Source organism: Thamnophis elegans, chromosome 17, assembly GCF_009769535.1.
Source record: "Thamnophis elegans isolate rThaEle1 chromosome 17, rThaEle1.pri, whole genome shotgun sequence".
Taxonomy (NCBI): Eukaryota; Metazoa; Chordata; class Lepidosauria; order Squamata; family Colubridae; genus Thamnophis; species Thamnophis elegans.
In genome coordinates, this window is record NC_045557.1 from 7390875 (window position 1) to 7418407 (window position 27533).

The window sequence follows — 27533 nt, forward strand, 5'->3', positions numbered from 1 at the left end:
CTTCCTCTTCCTCTTCTCCCATCCCCTCCCCCTATCTCCTCCTCTTTATCCTCCTCCTCCTCCTTCCTCTTCCTCTTCCTCTTCTCCCCTCTCCTCCTCCTATCTCCTCCTCCTCTTTATCCTCCTCCTCCTCTTTCTTCTTCTTCTTCTTCTTCTTCTTCTTCTTCTTCTTCTTCTTCTTCTTCTTCTTCTTCTTCTTCTTCTTCTTCTCCTCCTCCTCCTCCTCCTCCTCCTCCTCCTTCTCTTTCTCCTCCTCCTCCTCCTTTTCCTTCTCCTCCCTTCACCCCTCCTCCTCTTCCTCTCCACAATCCACGCACTCCCTTCTAGCACTGATAAGGTCCCCTAGTTGGGTCATGAAAACGTCTTCAAGAAAACAACCAAGCTCAGAGAATATCAAGGGCTCTACATTCCTCCTCCTCCTCCTCTCCCCCTTCCCATTTTCCTCTTTCTCCTTCCTCCTCCTCCATTTTCCCCGGAAAAAAAAAACGCTAAGAAAAACTCAAGGCGGCAGGGCGAGATTCGGAGGGAAGCAACCGGGATTAACCAAGGAGGACTGAGAAAGGGACCTTGGCCAACATGGGTCCACCCCAATCTGTGCTGAAGGGCGCTGGGGAAGTTTTCACTAAAGAAACAGGAATTATCTTCTATTTTGTTTTCCCCTCTTCTAGATATGCCCATAGGAAGTCGGCACTGAGAAAACACATCCTAGCCAAGATGAACGAGGAGGAACAAAACCACTCATCCCTTTTAATCAGGGTTAAAGGCCCAGCCGAAATGGTAAATGGGGGAGGGGGGGACAAGAAAGGGAGAAGAGGGGGGAGGGCAGCGGGGGGGGAGGGTGCAAAAGAGGGAAAGAAGCGGTCAATTTTGTTTGAAAAGGGCCAGATAGATTTCCCTTCATGGTATTGGATCTGGGTACTTGAGAGACCGCCTACTGCCAATTACCTCCACTAGACCGATAAGATCGCATAGATTAGGCCTCCTCCGAATTCCATCAGCCAGCCAGTGTAGACTGGCAACTACCCGGAGGAGAGCCTTCTCGGTGGCTGCTCCGACCCTCTGGAACGAACTCCCCATGGAGATTCGGACCCTCACCACCCTCCAGACCTTCCGCGCCGCACTTAAAATCTGGCTGTCCCGGCTGGGCTGGGGTTAAAGACTCTAACCCCTACTCGAATTGTATGACTGTTGTGTTCTTAAATGAGGTAGTGTTTTCATGTTGTAAATTGTTTGTCCTCCCCCCCCCCTTTGAACTGTGAGCCGCCCTGAGTCCCCCCAGGGAAAAGGGCGGCATACAAATAAAGCGAAACTGAAACTGAAACTGAAACCTTTCCTTCCAGCTGCTGAGCAGATGTTTCCGCATTGCTAGTGGCTGGCATCTGAACAGAAACATTGAGATGAAGTGCGGCAGGACAAACGCTCAAAATTTGCTGTTTTCTGCCTCTGATCTGATCTCTGATTTTCAGCGTGGGAAGCCATCCGCTTTCATGGATTCTTTAGCAACGGCAAATGAAATGGAATATTCTTTTTTTCCCCTTCCATTTACATGCCCCCCCTCCTCCCCATGACCTCGTTGGCCTCAATTAGCTCTCATCCTCAGTCTTCCTCATCTGTAAAATGGGAACACGGCAACTTTTGGCCCGTTTTTGTCAGTCTATCCGGGCTTGTGCAGGTGTGTTTATTTTCGGAGGCAGAAATTGCATTTTGCTGGCTTAATGCAATGCGTTTCTCCCCCCTCCTGCCTCTAATTTGCAACTGCCTGGAGTTGGTAGATTTTTGTGGCTATAGTAATAGGTCTGTCATTATGGCACTTTGTAAGGCCTCGGTAAGGCCACACTTGGAATGTTGCATCCAGTTTTGGTTGCCACGATGTAAAAAAAGATGTGGAGACTCCAGAAAGAGTGTAGAGAAGAGCAACAAAGATAATTAGGGGGACTGGAGGCTAAAACATATGAAGAACAGTTGCAGGAACTGGGTATGTCTAGTTTAATGAAGAGGGATGTGGTGGCTCAGTGGCTAAGACACTGAGCTTGTTGATCAGAAAGGTCAGCAGTTCGGCGGTTCGAATCCCCAGCGCCACGTAATGGAGTGAGCTCCCGTTACTTGTCCCAGCTTCTGCCAACCTAGTAGTTTGAAAGCACGTAAAAAATGCAAGTAGGAAAATAGGGACCACCTTTGGTGGGAAGGGAACACCGTTCCGTGCCCCTTTGGCATTGAGTCATGCCGGCCACATGACCACGGAGACGTCTTCAGACAGTGCTGGCTCTCCAGCTTTGAAACAGATGAGCACCGCCCCCTAGAGTCGGGAACGACTAGCACATATGTGCGAGTTTACCTAGTTTAATGAAAAGAAGAACTAGGGGTGACATGATAGCGGGGTTCTTTGCCTGCCCCAAAGAAGAGGGGGGTTGACCTGTTCTCCAAAGCACTTGAAGGCAGAACAAGAAGCAATGGGTGGAAACTAATCAAAGAGAGAAGCAACCTAGAACTAAGGAGAACAATCAGTGGAACGACTTGCCTCCAGAAGTTATAAATGCTCCAACACTGGAAGTTTTTAAGAAGAGATTGGGCCACCATTTGTCTGAAATGGCATAGGGTCTCCTGCTTGAGCAAGGGGGTTGGACTAGAAGACCTCCAAGGTCCCTTCCAACTCTGTTATTCCGTTATTGTAGATCTCCAAACATCTGTTATCATTGTTGGATTTAAGAGAGGCTTAGATGTATGTTTCCAGGTTTTCACTGAATGATTGCGGTGGCATAAATCAATCCCTCTCTCGCAGCATAGTCTACCTGTCAGGACTATTGAGAGCATAATTTTTGGCTACTCAATGTTTCTGTTCAGATGCCAGCCACTAGTAGTAGTAGTGGTGGTGGTGATGTGTGTGTGTGTGTGCGCGCGCGCGCGCATCTTGTCTTTTCCTGCAGTAAACCCGATGACCAGCAGGTGATGCTACCGCACCATAGAAAAACTCCCGGTGTGAATTTCGCCTGTATTTTTTGGAAGGTGGCTGTCTCTTTAAAAACGACGGTTGCAAAGAAATAGAGGTTTATTGGGCAAGGTGCACCCCATATGTGCAGCAATGTTTGGCATGCAGAGAAGGTAGGCAACAAACAGCTGGAAAAAAAAAGAGGAACCAGCTAGAAGGGTGGTGGTGCGGAAGATGAATTTCGCCAGATGAGAACAAAGTAAAACCACATTTCCACACCTTGTGTTGTCGTTGCTAGTTGCAAAGTGGTATCTGACCCATCGCGGATGGATAATGGAGGAATGTTCCTCCAGGCCTTCCTGTCCTCTCCCATCCTCTGGAGTCCATTGAAGCTCAGGCCGACTGCTTCATTGACTCCATCCAGCCACCTCCTTCTCTGCCGTCCCCTTCTTCTTCTTTTGCCCTCCATCGTTCCCAGCATGAGGCTCTTCTCTCTCTCTCTTCTTCCTTCTCATTAGGTGGCCAAAATCTTTGAGTTTCCTCTTCAGGATCTGGCCTTCTAAAGAGCAGCCAGGGTGGATCTCCTCTAGGACTGACCGGTTGGATGGCCTTGCAGTCCAAGGGATTCACAGGAGTCCTCTCCAGTACGAGAGTTCAAAGGCCTCCATTCTTTGGCGCTCGGCCTTCCTTATGGTCCAACCTTCACAGCCATCTGTTGCAACTGGGGAAACCAGAGCCTTGACTAGACATACTTTTGATAGGCAGGGTGATGTCTGCTTTTTAGGATGCTGTCTAGATTTGCCATCGCTTTCCTCCCCAGGAGCAAGCCTCTTTTAATTCCTTAGCTGCAGTCCCCATCTGCGGTGACCTTGGAGGCCAGGAAAATAAAATCGGTCCCTACCTCCATTTCCTCCCCATCCATTTGCCGGGAATGGAGAGGGCTGGATGCTGTGATCTTAAGTTTTCTTGATGTTGAGTTTCAAATCAACTTTGGCACTCTCCTCCTCCTTCACCCACGTCAGGAGGCTCTTTAGTTCCTCTTTGCTTTCGGCCATTAGAGTGGTATCATCTTGGGGTGTGATGTCAATTGTCCACTATGCCTGGACTTCGTTTTTTTGCCTCAAACTGCGGTGAGACAACAAAGTCCAGTGGCCTCTTGAAAAAGCCCCTTTGGGTCTGTCTGGTCCCAATTACATTTGTAAGTCGAGAACCACAATTGAACTCGCTAATGCCTCTTTTGGTCTACCTGTAGGAAGAGGGGAGGAGAGGGTAGTGATGGCCACTGAGTTTAGACCTTTGTGTCTTCCAGGAGGAATTAAAGCCAGGAGACATTATTGAGATATTCCGTTCTTCTTGCCAGCACTGGGCCCTTTACGTAGGGGATCAGCAAGCGGTCCATTTGGTAACTGAATGTAAGTATTTTAATCCCTGGAGGTGGGTAAGGGGATGGCTTTTTACTCCCTCGTCATGGAGAACAGTTAACCAGTGGGACGGCTTCCCTCCAGAAGTTGTGGGCCCTCCATCACTGGAAGTTTTCAAGAAGACATTGGACAGCCATATGTCTGGAATGGGCATAGGGTCTCTGTTCTGACCCCCCCCCCTCTGCCCACACCAAAGCACTCCAAGCCAAAGATACCTTACGGAATTTATTCACAGACAGACAGGTCCTTGGCAGCAATCCAGCACAGACAGGCCTCGGCAGCAATCCAGCCTGCCAAGCTAACACTACAGTTCTCCAACATTAGTTAATGTGTTGACTTCTGCAAAACGGGCGTGTGCACAAGCAGTCCTTTTATAGTCTGGAGAGGAGCCTAATTACCACCAGCTGAGTGCAATTACCTGTAACGGCGCAACTGTTCCTGACGCCTATTAGCTATTCGGTGCTGGGCATCTAGGAACAACTCCCTTGGCTCCTCCCCACTGCTGACGTCTGGATCACACTCCCTTGTCTCCTCCCCACTGGTCCAAGGCTCAGGCGCCTCCTGGTGGCCAACCAGCCTCTCTGCACCCTGCTCGGAGTCGGAACCCTGTCCAGGGTCCTCCACATCCTCCAAAGCGACTCATAGGGCCCCTCGCTGTCGGAGTCTGGTGGCAGCTCCAACAGCTCCTGCTGGGCCACAACAGGTCTCCTATTCGAGCAGGAGGTTGGACTAGAAGACCTCCAAGATCCCTCCCAACTCTGTTGTTTGGTATTCTGTATGGCTTCCCCTCGGGAATCCATTCCCCTGCTCAGGGAAGCCATCCTTCTCTTAGCAAAAGAGTGGCAGGAATTGGATATGTTTAATTTAATGAAAGAGGGACACGGTGGCTCAGTGGCTAAGACGCTGAGCTTGTTGATCAGAAATAGATCCATAGCAAGCAACATTCCAAGGCAATTGGATTCCTCAAAAAGTTAGCTTTTTTGGAAATATCATATTTTCCCAGATCTGGTGGAAATTGACTCTGAGGGTTCTCGCCGTTTTCACCTAATTAAAACTAATCCTTTTTGCACTTTCTCAAAACAGTCAGTTATGTGGTCCAATCATGACTCCCTCAGGTAAAATCACTCCTCTTTCCAAGGGCCAGGTGTGAGAATGACCTTGGTTCTGAAGAGAAAGTGTTTTGCTTTGGCTGCAACGTCTCAACTATCTCCATTCCCCTCTCAGCTCTAGTGTGGCAGCACAGAAAGCTCCAAGATGGGTTTGGTCAGGTCCCAGAAGTGGTATTCAGCAGGTTCTGACCAGTTCTGAAGAACTGGTAGAGGTAATTTTGAGTAGTTCGAAGAACCCGCAAATACCACCTCTGGCTGGCCCCGCCCCCATCTATTCTCTGCCTCCCGAGTCCCAGCTGATCGGGAGGGAATGGGGATTTTGCAGTAACCTTCCCCAGCCACGCCCACCAAGCCACACCCACAGAACTGGTAGTAAACATTTCTGAATCCCACCATTGGTCAGATCACCTTCAGGGTTGACATTGTTCTTGTTTTCCAGGCGAACATTTTGCCGATGGCTCTCCCAACCCCTTGGCCCTTTTATCCGAGAGAGTTTGCGTAAAGAAGGACTGGCTGGAAGATGTAGTCCGGAAGGACAGGTACCGAGTGAATAATAAGCATGACAAGACCCATCCACCGCTACCCCTCTCCAAGATCCTGTGGCAGACGGAAGAATTGGTCGGAAAGGAGATGCCGTACAGCCTGAGCAGCCAAAACTGTGAAAATTTTGTTATGGAGCTGCGTTATGGACCGGAAATGAGTGAACAGGTGTGTGTGGCCTTGTGTGTGAAACATGTGGGGTGGGGAGTTAGGCTGCGCATACGGAAGGGAAGGGAAGTTTGGGCAATTTGTAAGTTTGGGATTTGTGTGGTAGTGGGGTGTTTGGTTACAGGAGCCTTTCCTCATTTCAATGCTCTCCACGTTTGGCAGAATACAAGATCATTCCTCCTTTCCTTCCCTTCCCTTCAATTCCCTTCCCTTCCTTCTATCTTCCTTTCCTTTCCTTCCCCTCCCTTCCCTTCCCTTTCTTCCCTTCCTTCTATTTTCCTTCCCTTCCTTCTATCTTCCTTTCCTTCCCTTCCCTTCCTTCCCATTCCTTCCCCTCCCCTCCCTTCCCTTCCCTCCCTTTCCTTCCCTTTCCTTCCTTTCCCTTCCCTTCTTCTATCTTCCTTTCCTTCCCTTCCCTTCCTTCTATCTTCCTTCCCTTCCCTTCCTTTCCCTCCCTTCCCTTTCCTTCCCTTCCCTTCCTTCTATCTTCCTTTCCTTCCCTTCTCTTCCTTCTATTTTCCTTCCCTTCCCTTCCCTTCCTTTTCCCTTCCTTCTATATTCCTTCCCCTCCCTTCCTTCTATCTTCCTTTCCTTCCCTTCCCCTCCCTTCCCTCCCTTCCCTTCCCTTTCCTTCCTTCTATTTTCCTTCCCTTCCCTTCCTTCTACCTTTCTTTCCTTTCTTTTCCTTTCCTTCTCTTCTCTTCCTTCTATCTTCCTTTCCTTCCCTTCCCCTTCCTTCCTTCCTTTCTTCCCTCCCTCCCTATGTTGAAAGCTAGCTAGGAGGGCCACAAATGATGATCACATAACCCTCAGACACAGCAAACCATCCTAAATGCATGCCAGTTGCTAAGCGGCCAGAGTTTAACCGCACAACCACAGGGAGGCTGCCAGGGTCATAAATATGAGGAGACTTTTTTTTTCAATGCTGTTGCAGCTTCAGTCACTAAACCAATGGTTGTAAGTTGAGGACTGCCTGCAGGGAAACATTGTAAGACAGCCTGAAGAGAGCAATCCCTTGCATACTTATGACGACCCGCTATTTAAGTCAACGAGTTTTACTCTAAGCGGTGCAATCTCATAGACATTTATTCCTAACGCAATTACCTCTAAGCTTAATGGGACTTTATCCTTGGATAAATTTCAGAGGGCGCCCCCAAAACGGAGCAAGCACCTTTTAAGCAAGCTATACCTGCAGTTTTGGTAGAAAGGGAGACTTTCCTGCCAGCCTGCAAAAGAGATCTAAAATTAAACCAACATTGCTGCTTTTATTTACAAAGAGCGCTGAAATATCACAAGCTAATCGATGGATCAATTTTTATGATGCATGTACCAATTAACGAATCTATCGCGCTGGTCAGGCTAGCATGCAGTAACGGGGAGGAAAGATTTAACCCTTGTGACTCCAGTCTATGGAAAAGGCACGCTTAAGTCTGGAAAAATATAACCAGCAACGTGGCAAAAACTGTCGTCAGCCAGTGAGGTTGTCTGTCCTTTGCAGATTTTTTTCCTTTGTTGTTTTGTTATTGTGAGTTGGGAAGTCATATCCGACCCATCGCGACCCCATGGATAACGTTCCTCCAGGACTTCCTGTCCTCTACCATTCTCTGGAGTCCATTCAAGCTCAGGCCAACTGCTTCGGGGACTCCATCCAGGGACCTCCTTCTCTGCCGTCCCCTTCTTCTTCTTCTGCCCTCCATCGTTCCCAGCATGAGGCTCTTCTCCAGGGAGTCCTTCTTCCTTCTCATTAGGTGGCCAAAGTCTTTGAGTTTCCTCTTCAGGATCCGGCCTTCTAAAGAGCAACCAGGGTGGATCTCCTCTAGGACTGACCGGTTGGATGGCCTTGCAGTCCAAGGGACTCGCAGGATGGATAGATAGAAAGATGGATAGATAGACAGATAGATAGAGTAGTTGTTGTTGGTTGCTAAGTCATGTCTGACCCATCGCGACCCCATGGACAATGTTCCTCCAGGCCTTCCTATCCTCTCCCATCCTCTGGAGCCCATTGAAGCTCATGCCGACTGCTTCGGTGACTCCATCCAGCCACCTCCTTCTCTGCCGTCCCCTTCTTCTTCTTTTGCCCTCCATCCTTCCCAGCATGAGGCTCTTCTCCAGGGAGTCCTTCTTCCTTCTCCTTAGGTGGCCAAAGTCTTTGAGTTTCCTCTTCAGGATCCGGCCTTCTAAAGAGCAGCCAGGGTTGATCTCCTCTAGGACTGACCGGTTGGGTGGCCTTGCAGTCCAAGGGACTCAATGCAGGAGTCTTCTCCAGCACCTATACCGGTAGTCTGTGAGTTACGACCACAATTGACCGTAAATTTTACATTGCTAAGTGAGTCATTTCTCATGTCAGCTTTGCCCTGTTTTACGACCTTTCTCGCCACCGTTGTTAAGTGAGTCACTGCAGTTGATAGGGACACGGCCGTTAAGTGAATCTGGCTCCCCCCGCCACTGACTTGGCTTGCCAGAAGGGGATTAATGACCCCGGGGAAGCTGCACTGGTCATAAATATGAAGCAGATGCCCTCTGAATTTTGATCATGAGAGCATGGAGAAGCTGCGAAAGTTGTAAAAACGGTATTAAGCCGCGTTTTTCAGCGCCATTGAACAGTCACTAAATGAACCATTGTAAATTGAAGACTACCTGTATTTTCATCCCTGCTCACTCCAAAAAAAAAAAAAAATTGTCCGGATTGCTAACGACTGTTTCCCCCCCCCCCCCCTTCTTCTTGAAATATGCTGTCCACTTGAGTTTCGGAAGGTGGTAATCTGGCAAGGAAATTCAGAATTTGATTTGCAGCCAGGAGCTGAGCCACAGAAGGTCCCAAATGAGGCAGAGCATTGCTATTTAGTATTAAATATTAAAAAAAAAATGTTTTATTCTCCTTTACGGCTCAGGGAGAGCTTTCAGGCCAGCCGAGCGGCTCCGAGAATAAAGAATACAGAGAGTCCTCAACTTATAATCACAACTCAGCCTCCTGTCCATTCCCGGAACTTTCTTTTGGCTCCGTTTTACGGCCTTTCTTGCCACAGTCGTTAAGTGAACCACTGCCGTTGTTCAGTTCGTCACGTGATTGTTCAGCGAATCCGGCTTCCCCATCGACTTTGCTTGTCAATGAGATCACATGACCCCGGGACACTGCAACCGTCGTAAATACGAATCAGTTGCCAAGGGTCCAAACTTTGATCACATTATCACGGGGATGCTACAATGGTCGTAAATGTGAAAAACGATCACAAGCCAATTTTTTTCCAGTGCCATTGTAACTTCGAACCGTCACTAAATGAACTGTAAATTGTGGATCAGAACTGGGACCAGATTTTTGTTATTGTTGCTAAGCAAGGGAGTTGTTAAATGAATCATGTCTGACTTCACAACCTTTTCTTGCCACGGTTGTTAAGCGAATCACTGCAGTTCTTAAAAGAATCATGAGGTCCTAAAGCCACTTCCCTCGTTAACTTTGCTTTGCCAGAAGTTGATTGGAAAGGTCACAAATGTTAGGTGAGTTTTGCCCTATTTTATGACTTTCCTGGCCACAGCCGTTAAGAGAATCACTGCAGCTGGTAAGTTAGGAACACGGTTGTTAAGTGAATCTGGCTTCCCCATTGACTTTGCTTGTCAGAAGGTCTCAAAAAAGGGGGATTATATGTCCCAGGGACGCTGAACCCTTATAAATATGAACCAGTGGCCAAGCATCTGAATTTCGATTGTGTGACCATGGGGATGCTGCAACGGTCGTAACTGTGAAACACAGCCATAAGTCGCTTTTTTCAATGCCATTGTATTGTGACTTTGAATGGCCATTAAATGAACTGTCTGCCTGTAATCACTACAGGACATTATTAAAAATACATCTTGTTTACAAATGTTATTTTTAACAAAGGATGATATGATTAAAAGAATCAGAGACAGAAATAAGAGAAAAGGGGGATATTAGTGTATACACTTTTATATAATAAAATAAGAGCAATAATAAGAGGAAAAAAAATGAGAATCTGAAATTGTCTATCCATCCTTCCTTCCTCCCCTCCAGGTTTTTCCTTTCCTCCTTTCCTTCTTTTCTTCCCTCCATCCCTCACTCCCTCCTTGTCCCTTCTTCCCTCCCTCTCTGTCTATCCATCCTTCCTTCCCTCCAGGTTTTTCCTTTCCTCCTTTCCTCCTTCTTTTCTTTCCTCCACCCCTCACTCCCTCCTTGTCCCTTCTTCCTTCCCTCCCTCTCTGTCTATCCATCCTTCCTCCCCTCCAGGTTTTTCCTTTCCTCCTTTCCTTCTTTTCTTCCCTCCATCCCTCACTCCCTCCTTGTCCCTTCTTCCTTCCCTCCCTCTCTGTCTATCCATCCTTCCTCCCCTCCAGGTTTTTCCTTTCCTCCTTTCCTCCTTTCCTTCTTTTCTTCCCTCCACCCCTCACTCCCTCCTTGTCCTTTCTTCCTTCCCGAACGTCCCCTCCTTCCCAAAAGCAACACCACCACTTCTTGTTATTTGACAGATTCCAGCTCTCTGGTGCTGAAACAAACCTGCCTGGACTAAATTAAGAGTCCTTTCCGCTGGGTGAAGAAGGGGATCTTGTCATCCCCACCTCCCCAGGGCTCTAAGCATTTGTGAATGCTCCTTTTAAAAGCCGTTGATTTGATTTTAAAGGCAGATAACAGGGGGTTTTTTTTCCCCGGAAAAAAAGGTTTGCTTGCTTCCCCGTGGGGAGGTGCTTGGATAAGTCAATACAACACAGTGGGAAGTGCCACAAAAATGTGGTAATGTGGAGTGGCTGTGCTGAGAAACCCCACCGGGCAATGAGCTTTATGCCCTCTTTTGGACTGTCTATTTCATTACCTTGCCCAGACAACAATTTAATGGAGATGGTACTCATCTTCTTGAAGCCATTAGCGTCTGAGTTGGTGGCTTGGGGTTAGGAGAACATCAGACCTGCTCTTCTGGGAGTGTCGTTGCTCCAGAATCCGTGGTTGAACCTCAGAAGGTAGAGGCACAGAACCTGTTCCATACTGAAGACCAAAGTTGGACTTTGCATTGTCACTTTGCGTGGTCTGTGCTTCCAATAATATTTATTTTTATTTATTTATTTATTTATTAGACTTATATACCGCTTCATAGGGCTTTCAGCCCTCTCTAAGCGGTTTACAGATTTTTTTAGCAAATTGAGTCAGCAACTTGCCCCCACAGTCTGGGTCCTCATTTCACCCACCTCGGAAGGATGGAAGGCTGAGTCGACCTTGAGCCGGTGAGATTTGAACCGCTGAACTGCAGATCACAGTCAGCTGAAGTGGCCTGCAGTACTGCACCCTAACCACTGTGCCACCTCGGCTCTGTCAATATGTCATTCTCCAGGCGTAGAGTCAAGGAATTGTGGAATTGGAATCCACCACAGGCCACATTTCCACCTTCTGGAGGAAAACCAAGTCAACCACTCATGAAGGTTGGCTGTCCAGCTTCTTTTTAGAAGATTCCAGGGCTGCAGGATTCACCACCTCTACAAATGCAGAGCATTCCAACAGGAAATCAACATCCCTCTTCCGTCGAAACCAAATCTATTGTGCTCTGACTGAGGCTTCCCAAGAGCATGAAGCAAACCCCTTGTCCCAAGATCGATATCTATAAGATCTCCTGCCTTGAGCTGCTGGGATTTGTTTAGAAGACCCCCGCAAGGTCCCTTCCAGGCCCCTGGTTCTAGGTCCATGATGGGAAACCTACGGCACACATGGCAGAGGTGGCACACACTGCGTTCTCTGTGGGCATGCCTGCTGTCGCCAGCTGCTCTTCTGGTTTCTGGCAGCTGGTCGTCTTGGGCACTGGAGCACCGGAAGATGGCCTGAAAATGCCCCCCCTCCAAATGGCCCAAAACAGGCTTTTGGGGGGCTTTTTCTAAGGCCCGAAAATGGCCTGAAAATGGTTTGAAAAGATGCCCCCCAAAATGGCCAAAACCGGCCGTTTTTTGGTCCATTTTGTGGGCCAAAAATAGCCTGTAAACGGCCCCAAAACAGCCAGAAAATGGCCCCCCAAATGGCCAAAACCAGGTCCATTTTTGAGCTATTTCCAGGCCATTTTTGGGCCACTTTTTTGGGGCACAAATGTCCTGAAAATATCCTGAAAACAACATGAAAATGGCTCAGAAAATGACCCCAAAATGGCCAAAATCAGGCCTTTTGGGGGGCTGTTTCCAGGCCCTTTTTGGCCTGAAAAATGGCCTGAAAACAGCCTGAAAATAGCAATAGCAATAGCAGTTAGACTTATATACCGCTTCATAGGGCTTTCAGCCCTCTCTAAGCGGTTTACAGAGTCAGCATATTGCCCCCAACAACAATCTGGGTCCTCATTTTACCCACCTCGGAAGGATGGAAGGCTGAGTCAACCTTGAGCCGATGAGATTTGAACCGCCGAACTGCAGATAACAATCAGCTGAAGTGGCTGCAGTACTGCACTCTAACCACTGCGCCGCCTCGGCTCTAAATCCCCAAAACGGCCTGAAAACAGCCCTAAAACAGCCAAAAAGCAGGCATATGCATACTGGGCCAGCTGATCTTCGGTTTCTGGTGCTCTGGCACGCATGCAGGCGTGTTCCAGCTTGAGCATCAGGTTCCCCATCCCTGTTCTAGGTTCTACGTTCTACTCTCCTGTTTCTTTTTTCTCTCTTACAGGAAGAAATTAAACCGGGAGACTTGATTGAGATTTTCCGATCTTGCTATCAACACTGGGGTATCTACGTCGGAGAGGGCAAGGTCGTCCATTTAGCCCCCGAATGTGAGTTTCCATGGGAACCAACAGGCCCAGCGTGAGGGTACTCGGGACTCCGCCGGCAGATCAAGTAATAAATAACCATCATTATCTCCGTGGGGCGCCCACCGAGACCTGGGGGCTGAGCGCTCAGGGGGTGGAGTTGGCCCAACAGGCTTTAACTAGGTTAGTTAGAGTCCCGGTGACTGCCTTCTCGCCAAGGGAGGTTGCTCGGTGCCAGCCATCCTTAGTTTCCATTTCAAGCTATTGTGAAAAGCAGGGAAAATGGGCTAATCCACTAACCGAATTAAAGTCCGCTGCTGCGCAGCCAAAGGAGCGTTTCTCCTTCACGTTTAATTCACCTCCCCGGATAATTTTCCCTGGCCTTGTTTGCAGCTCAGCCCGGTTACTTCACACTGTATTAGCCTAGATGAAAAGGGGTTTTAAGAGAGCTTGTAGTCCAACACGCCTCTGAATATTGTTCTATCTTTTTCCATTGTTACATTCCTCGTTTTACTTTTCGTAATCGTGTTTTATCGGATTGTAAGCCAAGGAGGGACGCCGTGGCTCAGGGGATAAGACACCGAGCTTGTCGATCAGAAAGGTCGGCAGTTCGGCGGTTCGAATCCCCAGCGCCGCGTAACGGAGTGAGCCCCCGTGACTTGTCCCAGCTTCTGCCAACCTAGCAGTTTGAAAAAATGCAAGTAGAAAAATAGGAGCCAACTTTGGTGGGAAGGGAACAGCGTTCTGTGGGCCTTCAGCGTTGAGTCATGCCGGCCACATGACCACGGAGACGTCTTCGGACAGTGCTGGCTCTTCGGCTTTGAAACAGAGATGAGCAGCGCCCTCTAGAGTCAGGAACGACTTGCACATATATGTGAGGGGAGCCTTTAGCTTTTTACCTTTAAGCTGAGGAGGAGTGGCTGTGAGATGGGTAGCAGGTATATTGAGAAAATGAATGAATGAATCAAAGGAATATCCAGCCTCTGCGTTAATGATGTAATGAATGCAGAATCATCTCATTGAAGCCCAAATATTGGTGGTGGTTTTTTTTAAAAAAATTTTTTTTAAGAAACTGAAAAGGTTAAAAGTTTAAGATGCTCCGTGAGATTAGGTGTTTTCTTGCAGACATTTCTGCGAACTAGATAACATGGGTTCTAGTCTAGTCTTAGCACTGATAAAGTTTCCTAGTTGGGTCATTAAACGTCTGGAAAAAAACCCACCCAAGCTCAGAAAAAATTAAGGACCACACAATCCTCCTCCTCCTCCTCCTCCTCCTCCTCCTCCTCCTCCTCCTCCTCCTCCTCCTCCTTTTCTCCACAATCCCCATTCTCTTTTAGCACCGATAATATAACCTAGTTGGGTCATGAAATGTTTGGAAGAAAACAACCAAGCTCAGAGAGCATCAAACACTATAATCTTCCTCTTCTTCTTCCTCCTCCTCCTCCTCTTCCTCCTCCTCCATTTTCATCATGTCATGAAATTTCAAGACCAGAGAGCACCAAGGACATCCTCTAGTCCTTCCCGCCCTCCTCCTCCTCCCTTCTTCCTCCCTCCCTCCCTCCTAGCACTGATGATGTTCCCTAGTTGGGTCATGAAACATCTGCAAGAAAACCACTAAGCCCAGAGAGCATCAAGGACCCCCTCATTTCAACACTGAGCTGCAAATATCCTCCTACAAGATGTTCGGACGTCCCCTCCCAGCGTTCTCAAGCAGTGGCCAAGGTGGAGCAGCAGCGGTCCATTGGAGGGGACATTGCAAGTCTGCACGAACCTAGCAAGCGTCTGTTGCAAAACCGGGGTTCAATGCGCCATGTGAATTCAACCCCTTTCCTTCTTCTGGGCAGGTGACCGCCTTGCGAATGGGGCCGCCAGCGTACTGGCGGTCTTGTCTGACCGAGCGTACGTTAAGAAAGACTGGCTGGAAACGGTAGTACGGAACGACCAATACCGAGTGAACAACAAACACGACCACACATATCCCCCCCTGCCCCTAACGAAGACCCTCGAGCGGGCAGAAGAGCTGGTCGGCAGAGAGATGCCCTACAACCTGACCAGCCACAACTGCGAACACTTTGTCATGGAGTTGCGATATGGCATTGCAATGAGTGACCAGGTATGGGGGGAAAGTGTGTATGGGTAGTCTTTGATTTTACAGCCTCAATGGGGATCAGGATTTTATTAAGTGAATTTATTTATTTAAAACACTGAGATTGCTTTCTACTCACACTTGGCGACTCAAGGCGGCTTACAGGACAGACAGACAGACAGACAGACAGATATATAGAGCCGAGATGGCACAGTGGTTAGAGTGCAGTACTGCAGGCTACTTCAGCTGATTGCTAGCTGCAGTTTGGCAGTTGAAATCTCACTGGCTCAAGGTTGACTCAGCCTTCCGTCCTCCCGATGTGGGTAAAATGAGGACCCGGATTGTTGGGGGAAAGAGGCTGACTCTGTAAACCGCTTAGAGAGGGCTGTAAAAGCACTATGAAGTGGTATATACTAGCTATTGCTAGTCCGTCTTTCCTTCCTTCCTTCCTTCCTTTCTTCCTTCCTTCCTTCCTTCCTTCCTTCCTTCCTTCCTTCCTTCCTTCCTTCCTTCCTTCCTGTCTAATTTCCAGAGGAATGATATTCCAGAGGGAGGAAGCAATATTCTTTGGCGCTTCTGCTATGAAAGAACGCAGAGAATTCCTGATTGGTCTGTTTCTCCCCCCCCTCACCCAGCACCAGGCTCTTAGGAACATGTCAGAGTTTTGGCAATGTGACTATTATGAGATAAACCCAGGGGCAAAACACAGTACACAGCACACAGAGCCTTTAGACAATTAATAGTGGTTCATATACAAATATATACAGACATACACATGGTAGATACATCCCTTACCACTCAGCTACGGACACAAGGAGAGAAATGAGATACACGACGAGAGGGAGAGGGAGAGAGAGAGAGAGAGAGAGAGAGAGAGAGAGGCCCTCTAATGGCCACCTATATATAGACCCCCTTAAAAGGGTAAAATACTTGTGTGGACCCCACCAGAGTCTTAAACTGGTTATACCAATATTGCTGAATCATCCTCATTGCATCGGCTTACAGCTTACAACCTTACATCAGCTGGCAGCTATTAAATCCTCATTACCTGGCAGCCTCATTATCCAGCCCTCCGCCTGTAAAATGGGTGCAGCCGCGTGATGCGCTTTTCACCTACTCTCCTCCCTCCTTTCTTTGCAGGTCACTGAAGCCATTGCTGTGGGAACAATTGGCATGATGGGCGTGGCGGCCGCCATGATCCGATCCGCGGCCAAATGGCGCAAGCACTACAATGAATAGCTGGTTGGGGAGGGGGCGGAGGCCTCCATGGCAGGATCTTTACCAGCTCTGGGGGTGTTTGGACTGCCTAGTGTCTTTTATTTGCCATATTGTTTTCAGACCACCAGACCAAAAATTAATCAGATTTCGTGGCAGAAAGCCACCACCCGCATCGTGCTTGGAGCCAATAAAACTCTCTTGAGGACTTACGGTTTCTGGCAGAGATCTGTTTCAGTGAGGAAGGAGGACAACATTTTAGATTGGTCGGCCGAATATATTGCTTTTTGCGGTGCGTTCAGCACCCCAAAAGAAACTGAACTCAAGGGCCCTATGGGTAATGAGTAGAGTAGAGTAGAGTAGAATAGAATAGAATAGAATAGAATGCAGAATGGAATAGAACAGGAGATAATAGATAATGGAATTGAATGGAATAGAATAGAATAGAACAGAATTCATAATAGAATAGGAATAGAAAACAGAACAGAACAGAATAGAATGGAAGGGACCTTGGAGGTCTTCTAGTCCAACCCCCTGCTTAGGCAGGAAATCTTACACCACTTCAGACAAATGGTTATCTAACATCTTCTTAAAGACTTCCAGTGTTGGAGCATTCGCAACTTCTGGAGGCAACTTCTGTTCTACTGGTTAATTGTTCTAACTGTCAGGAAATTTCTCCTCGGTTCTAAGTTGCTTCTCTCCTTGATGAGTTTCCACCTATTGCTTCTTGTCCTGCCCTCAGGGGCTTTGGAGAATAGCTTGACTCCCTCTTCTTTGTGGCAACCCCTGTGATATTGGAAGACTGCTATCATGTCTCCCCTGGTCCTTCTTTTCATTAAACTAGACATACCCAATTCCAGTGACCGTTGTTCCCAAGGCAACAACAATTTTCTGTTATTGTCGTTAGTTGTGAAGTCATGTCCGACCCATCGCGACCCCATGGGCAATGTTCCTCCAGGCCTTCCTGTCCTCTTCCATTCTCTGGAGTCCATTAAAGCTTACGCCGACTGCCATCCAGCCACCTCCTTCTCTGCCGTCCCCTTCTTCTTCTTTTGCCCCCCATCGTTCTCAGCCTGAGGCTCTTCTCCAGGGAGTCCTTCTTCCTTCTCATCAGGTGGCCAAAGCCTTTGAGTTTCCTCTTCAGGATCTGGCCTTCTAAAGAGCAGTCAGGGTGGATCTCCTCTAGGACTGACCGGTTGGATGGCCTTGCAGTCCAAGGGACTCAATGCAGGAGTCTTCTCCAGCACCAGAGTTCAAAGGCCTCCGTTCTTTGGCGCTCAGCCTTCCTTATGCTCCAACCTTCACAGCCATCCATTGCAACTGGGGAAAACCAATGTTTTCCCCAGTTGCAATTGCAATGGCTTTCCACCTTCCCCAATTCTCCCCGAAATTGTGTGTCTTGTTTTATGACCGTCTTGCTTTCCAAGCTGCTCTCACACTTCAGCCTGGGAAGCTGGCTTGAATTCTGGCAAACCTGTGAAAGGAAAGAAGAATAAGATGGCAAGAAAGCCCCCCCCCCCCAATCCTGCTTCCAGGTGATCCCATCTCTAAAAGCCACATCCCTTCGGGAAAGCTCACTACCTTCTACCTTCTCTCTCCTCTTTGCACAACCTTTATTCTGGCAGAAATTGGAACACCCTTGTTTTGTCTCTGGAAAATCCCAGGAGCAGCACTTGACGATTTCCATTTCTGGGGACATAAATTTAAATAGATCGGCTTATTACCTTGCAGGAAGAAGAGAGGGTAGAAGCAGCTTTTTCCCTGCCCTTAAACAGCTCTCTATACATTACTCTTTTTATGGCTGGAGATAATGAGATTGTAGAGATGCTGGGCAGAAGCCGGACTGAGAAGGATGACTACAGGATGGCTTTAAAAGTCAGCTTGGCTAGGCTATTTCTTGAGTTGGGGAAGGGGGTGGGGGGGTGGGGGGGTGGGGCAAGCGAGGAAGTCAGGGTGGGCCAGGAAGGCAGCTGAGAAATCAGCCTGAAAAAGAGTTTCTGACCAGCCCTTCTGAAAACTGCAGTAGAAATAAGAGAAGTTATTATCAACACCGTTGATAAGGCAGTGAGGAAGTTGGGGAGGAACCTGGGCCAGTCCCGGAGTCTGGGGAAGGCTCTGGTGAGGGCTCTGTGTCGGAGGCAGAGAAGGGGCCAGGGCCGTCTGACAGTTATCAGCTGCCTTCAGAGTCAGACATCAGTGAAGCAGAAGAACAGCTGGAGCCTGTTCCCAGTGTGCACATACACAGAGTTGCCAGACGAAGGGAAGAGGTAAAGAACAGGGGTCGACTTGGGTGTAAGGCCACACGTGGACAATGAATGGCCCCTCCCAGAGGGAATAAAAGAGGAGCAAAAGGGGAGTGGAGTTTGCAGGAGAACATTCATTCGCTTAATTGGTTCGTGACTCTCCGAGACCCCTGGCCAAGTTTTGCAGATATCAGCCTGGCAGCTCTCCAAGCCAGAGAAGGTCTGTGACCATAAATCCTCCTTTGAAAGACTTTTCTGGCTGTGAATGAGCAGAATTCACTGTAAATTAATAAAAGGATTTTTTGCTGGGACAAGGAATTTTTTTCATGCTCTTGGGAAGCCTCGGTCAGAACAAACACAGATTCAAAAAGCATCTTGAGTTTTTGGACAAATGTGAACTTTGCAAGTGTCTTAGAAGCTCCCACATCCAATGGTGGCCATGGATAGGTATGCCTACTCAAAAAAAGCACATTTTGGGGTCAATTGGTGAGTTTCCCCCTTGCTGTTCTGCCTTCTAAAAAGCTGTTTTAGCTACCTGTGGGATCTGCAACATTAAACTACGGAGCGATTATGTTCTTTCTTTATTGTGTTTTTATTTGCCTCAATTCTGGCCAAAGTAGCTCATGTTGACTAACATTATAAATCAATATGAAAATCACATCCCATTTAAAATCATAACAATTTCTACCCAGCCCTAAAAGGCAACAAATGACAGATAACCACAGTAAGCCGACCGCAGGAATCGTATACATGATTATAAAATCACCAGGCAACAATTTTTTAAAAATACAGCGCCTAATAAGATGGGGGGAAGTGTTTGGGTATAAAAATAGATATTTAACATCTCCTTAATGCAACACCCAAGGAGGGAGCGTTACAAAAAAGCTTGCTATTGTATTAGCACACTTCCTGCTTCACTCACAAAGTATCAACGGCGCTTTTCTGAAGTTATCTTCGTTTCCACATCCAGGGTACTCCGTGGAGGGGCATACTGTGTGAATGGAATCCCAATTTGGTAGAGAGCTTAGCTCCGACTAGACGTGGAGGTGGAATAACTCACCCAAGGGTGAATCTAAGCCAAATGTAGGCTAAGTGTAAGTTGGTTGGAGAAAGAACATCAAGCATCGGCTTGAGTTGGACAGCCTGAGGCTTCGACCTGAGATCCTGTTGAACTTCACCTCCTGACCACCTCACCAAGGTGGAGGAAAGTTGTAGCGCAAGGTTTACCAAAGGGCTACAACCTATGCATTGTAGTTGCCTCCTTGGACTATGTCAGAATAACAGAGTTGCAAGGGACCTTGGAGGTCTTCTAGTCCAACCTTCTTGTTCTTGTTCTTGTTGTTCTTGTTGTTCTTGTTGTTCTTGTTGTTCTTGTTGTTCTTGTTCTTGTTCTTCTTCTTCTTCTTCTTCTTCTTCTTCTTCTTCTTCTTCTTCTTCTTCTTCTTCTTCTTCTTCTAGTTCTTCTAGTTCTTCTTCTTCTCCTCCTCCTCCTCCTCCTCCTCCTCCTCCTCCTCCTCCTTCTTGTTTTTGTTCCTGCTCCTGCTCCTGCTCCTGTTCCTCTTGTTGTTGTTGTTGTTGTTGTTGTTGTTGTTGTTGTTCTTCTTCTTCTTCTTCTTCTTCTTCTTCTTCTTCTTCTTCTTCTTCCTCCTCCTCCTCCTCCTCCTCCTCCTCCTCCTCCTCCTCCTCCTCCTCTTCTTCTTCTTCTGCCATACCCATCATCGGATATTGGCGATCCTATTTTTATCAGCAAGAGTTTAGTCTAAAACAGTCCCTTAGATTTTGAAGCCATGATAATGTTCTTCTTCTGCCTGGACCTCCTTTGCTTTCAATCTTTCCCTGGAGGATGAAGTGAAGGCCGTGTTTTTCCGGGTGTCGCATCACATGTCCAAAGTATTCCAACTTTTGCTTTTTAATGGTTTTGATGATTTCCCTTGGCCTTTCCAGGCGGCTTATCACCTCCTCATTTGTGATTTTGTCGACCCGGCTTATACGTAACAGCCGTCTGTAAATCCACGTTTCAAATACTTTTAGTTTCTTCAGGTGGCTTTCTGTCTGAGACCAACTCTCCACTCCGTTGTTCAACCCCCCAGCCTAGGCAGGAAACCCTACACCAATTCAGACAAATGGTTATGCTATGCTATTCAATATTCAATCTTAGGGTTCTCTCAATTCTAGAGCATATTAGGTACGGGAAAGTTCTAGGAGTATTTTAGAACCTTCTCTGCATTTATCTTGCCTTTTGAGATTTGAAGCTAGAGTGGAATCATGCCAGGGAACCAGTGGGAGCAATTGTTTCTCCAAAGCCTAGATGGGATTTAGCTCTCCTTAATTCTTCCCAGCCTTCAGCATCATCATTTCAGTGTCGCCAGGATTGAACTTCGTAAATATTACGAAGTTTTATGATTAAGACCTGACTGCGACCTCGTTCATGCGAACAAGCTAACTTCACTACCAACGTGGGCAGCCTCCTGCCCACTCTCTTATCTTTCTCGGTGACCTCAATTTACCTCTTATTAATTGGACCCTGAGAGAATGTGCATTTGAACCCAGACATGCAAACTTATACAATGCCGTTACTACTCTGGGACTGGATCAATTAGTAACAAACAACACTAGACTCAACTACTGCCTTGATCTCATCTTCTGCAACAGTTGAAATTCAATTTACGGTCTACAAATAAAAAAAACTATTTTCCAACAGCATGATAGACCTTCGTCTCAATTTACGTCCTCACAAGGAGGAGTGTCATGAGGTGGGGGTACCCAAAATATAACTTTAAAAAAGCCAACCATGATATCATAGCTGCCGGCTTATCATCTCTTGATTGGCAAATTCTGTTCTCTGCCTGTAATACTACTGAAGACCATTATAATACTTCCTTGCTTGAAGTCAAAACTATATGTACCATTAATAACCCCCACAAAAACAATAACAAAAAAACAAATTACTATATTTTTTTGGAGTATAAGACGCTCTGGAATATAAGACAAACCTTAGTTTTTGGGGAGGAAAAGAAGAAGAAAAATTCTGCCCTGCCTACTAGCATCAATGGCAGGGGTGAAATCCAGCAGGTTTTGACAGGTTCTGGAGAACCAGTAGCGGAAAATTTGAGTAGTTCAGAGAACCAGCTGGACCCAGAGTGGCGTGGTAATAGAGATTTTGCAGTATCCTTCCCCTGCCACGCCTACCAAAGCCACACTCACCAAGCCACACCACGCCCACCAAGCCACGCCCACAGAACTGGTAGTAAAAAAAATTGAATTTCACCACTGATCCATGGTATTCAGCTGGCTAGCTTCCTGACTTCGAACACATGTTAACAAGGCCAGCCAATGAATAGGCATCGCAACTAAGTCAGCCAATGAGGGCTATTCGGACTCTGAAACAGTATTTGCCGTGTGAGCAACAAGGAGACAGGAAGGACCCTCCTGGCTTAGCTGAAAACTGAAAGTGAAACTGCTAGAGTTTTGCTTGCATTTACTGCTACCTTGGAAAACCTGCTTCTGGTCTTGTATTGTATATTATTATTATTTTGAATCCTGCTTACTTCTGTGTGCATTCTGAATGTGATTGCTAATGCAAACTATGACCAACCAGGTCAACTTCAGAACTTATTGCAGCCTGATTCAGCACAGCTGATCAGCGGGTAAATTGGACTGCTGGAATACCCCTCAATCAGCTGTTCCAGGCTGCAGGGATTCCCACAGACCATTGCTGCCTCCATGCCTTGTGTTTTGGGCCTCTGGTGGAGGTGGGTAGGGCTACATTCGGTGTATAAGATGCACCCAAATTTTCACCCTCTTTTTGGGGGGAAATAAGTGTGTCATACTCCAAAAAAATACGGTGCTTGTTGTGGCCCAGCAGGAGCCGTTGGAGCTGCCACCAGACTCCGACAGCGAGGGGCCCTATGAGTCGGCCCTGGAGGATATGGAGGACCCTGGACAGGGTTCCAACTCCGAGCAGGGCAAAAAGAGGCTGGTTGCCCACCAGGTGGCGCCTGACCCTTGGATCAGTGGGGAGGAGACAAGAGAGAGTGATCCAGAAACCACCTGTGAGTTGTTCCGGGATGCACGTCATCGAAGGGCTACTCGGCGTCAAGAACAACTACGTAATTACAGGAGGTAATTATGCTCAGCTGATGGTCATTAGGCTCCTCTCCACACTTTAAAAGAGACTGCTTGTGCCACGCCCTTCTTGCAGAAGTCAACGCTTGGACTAAAGAGAAACGAAATTGGCAGGCTGCCAGAGTTTGTTTGCATTGCTACCAAGGTTTGTCGGACTTGCTGCCAAAGTCCTTATCTGTTTGTTTATTTGGCTTTCAGCCACCGAGAGTCTGGCCTGGTTATTAAAAGACATTCCATTTTACTCTTGTCTCGGCAAGAGGGGGGGCAGAACAGGTGCCCATAACAATAAGGAAGCTTCAATCAAAAAAAAAAATCTCTTTGGCAAATATAAGATCTCACCCCTGTGAGAAGGACCTGGGGCTTTTTCTGAGTCTAGACTTAGACACGATTTCTGGGCTGGGAAAATTTAATCAGGACTGATGGAAGGATTTTCCCTTTCATTTTTAAATCGTTCATTAGTAACTTCAGGCCTCCTTGAAGCCCAGCAGGTGAAGGAACGGCTTACAACATCTGGCTTCCCTTGCATAAATCTTCTTTCTCGCTTTGAAAAGGTGGCTTTTCGGGCAGGTCAAATCAAACGTGGGGGCAGCCTTTGGAAATAAAGGTGGCAATCTTGCTATCTAGATGCTCTCCGCATTGTTTGAACCTTCCCTGTCATTTATAAGGTCTTTGCTGGCCTGAAGTTAGCATCAATTCACAAGATTGCTGTTGACCTACAAAGGTGTATATAACCTTGAGCCCTCTGGAAATGTCTTGGCTCAGCCTTCAATGCAGAATCCCGTGTTCAATTCTTAACCTTTGAAGCTTAAAGGGAGAAGAAAGTAGGGTGCAATTTGCTACAAGTACCCATAACTATACTTGGAGATTAAATAGTCGTTCTAGGGTAGTTATCCTTTCTGGTGAAAAGCTTCCTGGCTAGCATCACCGGCAATACCCCTACTCTACAAAGCGACCTTTATAGCAATAGCAATAGCAGATTTTTATATACCGCTTCATAGGGCTTTCAGCCCTCTCTAAGCGGTTTACAGAGTCAGCATATTGCCCCCAACAACAATCCGGGTCCTCATTTTACCCACCTCAGAAGGATGGAAGGCTGAGTCAACCCTGAGCCGGTGAGATTTGAACCGCTGAACTGCTGATCTAGCAGTCAGCTGAAGTGGCCTGCAGTACTGCACTCTACCCACTGCGCCACCTCGGCTCTTATCCTTGACTATGTGTCTGAATGGTCGTGCAATTGGCAACTCCAAATCTCGACTAATAAATGCTCTGCTCTACACATTGGCAATAAAAATCAGAACACCAAATATAAGTGGGCGGAAACGACCTAGCAGAGGACCCCCACTCTGTCAAGGACCTAGGAATACTCATCTCCTAAGCCCCAGAGCCCACTGTAACAGCATTGCCAAAAAGGCATTAAGAGTTGTTAACCTAATTTTGCGAAGCTTGTTCTCCGGTAACATTGTATTGCTAACTAGGGCATACAAATCCTTTGCCAGACCAATCCCTGAATACAGCTTATCTGCCTGGAATCCACACTGCATATTGGACATTAATGCAATCGAGCCAGTCCAGAGGTATTTCACGAGAAGAGTCCTCCACTCCTCTGCTCACAATAGAATCCCTTATGCTACCAGGCTCAAAATTTTGGGCTTGGCAATCTGGAACTGCACCACCTGCGGTATGATCTAAAGTACACAGTATTTTACACAAAATTACAGTGCACAAAATTGTCGGCTACAACGTCCTACCTGTCAATGACTTCTTCAGCTTCGACCTCAATAACACACGGGCAAACAATGGATACAAACTCAAGGTAAACTGCTCCAAACTCGGTTGCAGAAAATACGACTTCAGCAACAAAGTGGTCAATGCCTGGAATGCTCTACCTGACTCCGTTGTTACATCCTCAACCCCCCCCCCCCACAGCTTCAACCTCAAACTGTCCACCGTGGACCTCACCCCATTCCTAAGAGGTCCATAAAGAGGGCGTGCATAAGCGCACCAGCGTGCCTTCCATCCTGTCCTACTCATTTCTTTCGTTCATGTCCATGTTTATATTTATACTTACTATCTTGTACATGTTTAACAAACTAATAAATACAAATACAAAAATACAAAAACAGTGGAGGGAAAAGCATGTTTTAGCGGAATCGTCTACTTGTAGACCACATGTCCAAGGAGTCCCAGTATATGACCCTCAAGTCAAAGTAGTAGTAGCAACGAATCCATTACTGAGAAGAAGGTAATGTAGATGAGAGGAGAAACTTCCTAACAGTGAGGACAATTAACCACTGCTGGTCTTAGAAGTTGAGGACACTCAATCACTGGAGGCTATCAAGAAGAGAGTGGACAGCCATTTGCCTGAAATGGGCATAGGTTCTCCTGCTTGGACTAGAAGACCTCCAAGGTCCCTTCCAATTCTGTCATTCTGTCACTAGAGCAGCTCTTTCATAGCTCATGCTGTAGACCAATTTTCAGAGTTTCCAACAGTTTTGAGGTTCATCTATTGGGAAGGCCATCTAGTTGAAGAAACTCTGGGCTGGGTGGAATTATCAGCCTCACCTGCCAGCACTCATATACTTTTTTTTTAAAGCTTCTTCTGCTGTCCATGGACCAGGTAGGTCAACAGTGAAGATAATGGAGAGATTGTTCCCCAAAACAGGGCAGTTGAAGAATGACTGCCATTATTAGAAAGAGGTTGTTTGGCTAATCTTGGAGGAATTGCAGTGGGAAAAATAAGAGCTATTTGTTCTGACCGAGACTCACCGAGACCATGAAGCAAACTCCTGGTCCCGACAAAAAATCCTTTTGTAAATTTGCTGTGAATTCTGCTCATTCATATCCAGCAAAGTCTTTCAAGGGAGGATTTACAGTCACAGACCTTAACTTCCTTGGGGAGCTGCAAAACTTGGCAAGGAGCCTCGGAGAGTCATGAGCCAATGAATTGAACTAATTGTCCCCTGCAAACTCCACTCCCCTTTTGCTCCTCTTTTATTTCCTCTGGGAGGGGCCATTAACCATCCACCTGTGGCCTTACTCCCAAGTCGACCTCTGTTCATTACCAGTTTCCTTCATCTGGCTCCAGCTGTTCTTCTGCCTCCCTGATATCCAACTCCGAAGGCAGCTGATAACTGGCATACGGCTCTGGCCCCCTCTCTGCCTCCGACACAGAGCCCTCCTCAGAGACTTCCCCAGACTCCAGGACTGGCCCATGTTCCTCCCCAACCCTTCTCACTGTCCGAATCTGCTGCCAGATCTGCTGGCTGCTGTTGGGCCACAAAACTATCTTGAACTGAGGAAGAAATGGAGAACATCCTCAAGATCTTGTATTATCTGAGAAGACATCAAGATCATCCTTGTGACATAGAAAAGACAAGTGGACCAAAGCAACAAATAGAATGTTGTTTTCCTCCTTTTCATCTGATTTTGATCCTGGTGATAATGTCTCCTTTCTTCCTTGCTTGGCTATTGCCCATCCCAGGACAAACTTCATACAGTTTCTTTTTTCTTTTGGTAAGTCACTCTTTGTGACAAATTGGAAGCTTCTCCAAACACTCCAGGTATGCATTTTTGTTGGCAAATACCAGCCATATATCAAAATTAACATTTATCCAACATCTTCCCCTGGAAAGCTACCTTTGGTCACTTATTATATATATTTTTTGCAGTCGTATCACTTCTGTGAATCCGGAGGATTTGATAAACACTCAATTAATCTCAACTCACCTGGAACCACGGTTTAAAAACCCAATTGCTTCCACTTCCTGTTCCATAATTCCTGCCACTGGCATCACAATCTCTTCTCTCCGTGATATTTATGAATGTTTGCTGATGTTTGCAGTCATCTTGGCTCAATCAATTCGCCAACATTAACCTACAGCATGAAGATTCCTGCTGAAATTATAATTGGTTCCGAACTAAGATATACCAGCCCTATCTTTAATTACTTCCTAACATATCTGTTGCCTTGGCAACCTTGCTTGTGTGTTCCGTTTTACCTGCAGCATGGACACTGAGGCCGTGCCTTCAATCATGTCTTGATTATTCGGTTTCCACGGCAACAAGCGGCTCCTTGCAGGAATTGGTGGTATCCATTTGGTTGTTTGGTTACGGGCAAACCGCACCGTATTAGACCCTCAAATACCATCTTGCCTGACTTCCTGACAGATTTTAAGATTGTCAGCTGCGTTTATTAGGTCTTGGGGTAAGTCTTGATCGCAGGACTTGAAAATCATTGGATTGAGCGGAACAGAACCAAGTTTTCAAACCGAATCACCAAGTTTCAATGCCTCGGATGTAATCAGATGCTTTGCAATTGATCCAAAGATCCAGCAAACTTTTGTCAGTACGATCAATATTTTGTTGTTTTGCAGAATCCATTTGATTTCGCAAATCAGATTATCCAAATCGGGAGACAAAGCTTAAGTGATTCATGTACTTTAGAAGTTGTTACTCCAAGTCCATTCATCACTGGCTTACTCAACTATCTTGGATTTCCTTTTTTTGTGGATATGCTATACATCATGCAGAAAGGAAGACTAGCTTAGAAAAAAAGAAGAAATGCCTATAAATGCATTTTCTCAACACCACCCTTTTTTTTTTTAAATTAAAAGCTAGGTGAGAACATTGCAATTAGCCGTTTGTGAGATTTTCCTAGTTAGTTAGAGATTAGGAAGAATCTTTATGCAAATAAACATTTACTCTATAAATCGGATTTAATTATTAGATAGGTAAAGGTAAAGGTTCCCCTCACATATATGTGCTAGTCGTTCCCAACTCTAGGGGGCATTGCTCATCTCTGTTTTAAAGCCGAAGAACCAGCGCTGTCCGAAGACGTCTCCGTGGTCATGTGGCCGGCATGACCAAACGCTGAAGGTGCACTCTGTTAAATTATATTGTATCTTATCCTATAACTATTGTATTTTACCCTACTCTTCTTTTAAATTGTTTGTATAGCATTTTATTGGTGATATGTGTTTGA

The 27533-nt window shown here is 46.7% G+C and overlaps 1 protein-coding gene across 1 annotated transcript; it reads left to right on the top strand.

Moving 5' to 3' along the window:
* The first annotated feature begins 576 nt into the window (after positions 1-576).
* On the top strand, positions 577-16208 carry LOC116520146. Its single transcript, XM_032234297.1, has 7 exons — positions 577-777; positions 4236-4328; positions 4902-4911; positions 5896-6164; positions 12763-12907; positions 14728-14996; positions 16110-16208. Exons 1-7 carry the CDS (start codon positions 577-579, stop codon positions 16206-16208), a joined length of 1086 nt encoding a protein of 361 aa, XP_032090188.1.
* The last annotated feature ends 11325 nt before the right edge of the window (positions 16209-27533 follow it).

Coding starts and splice junctions, on each gene's coding strand:
- LOC116520146 (XM_032234297.1), top strand. CDS start 577: ATGGGTCCACCCCAATCTGTGCTGAAGGGCGCTGGGGAAGTTTTCACT. Junction 6,165..12,762: donor GACCGGAAATGAGTGAACAG/GTGTGTGTGGCC, acceptor TCCCTGTTCTAG/GTTCTACGTTCTACTCTCCT. Junction 14,997..16,109: donor GCATTGCAATGAGTGACCAG/GTATGGGGGGAA, acceptor CTTTCTTTGCAG/GTCACTGAAGCCATTGCTGT.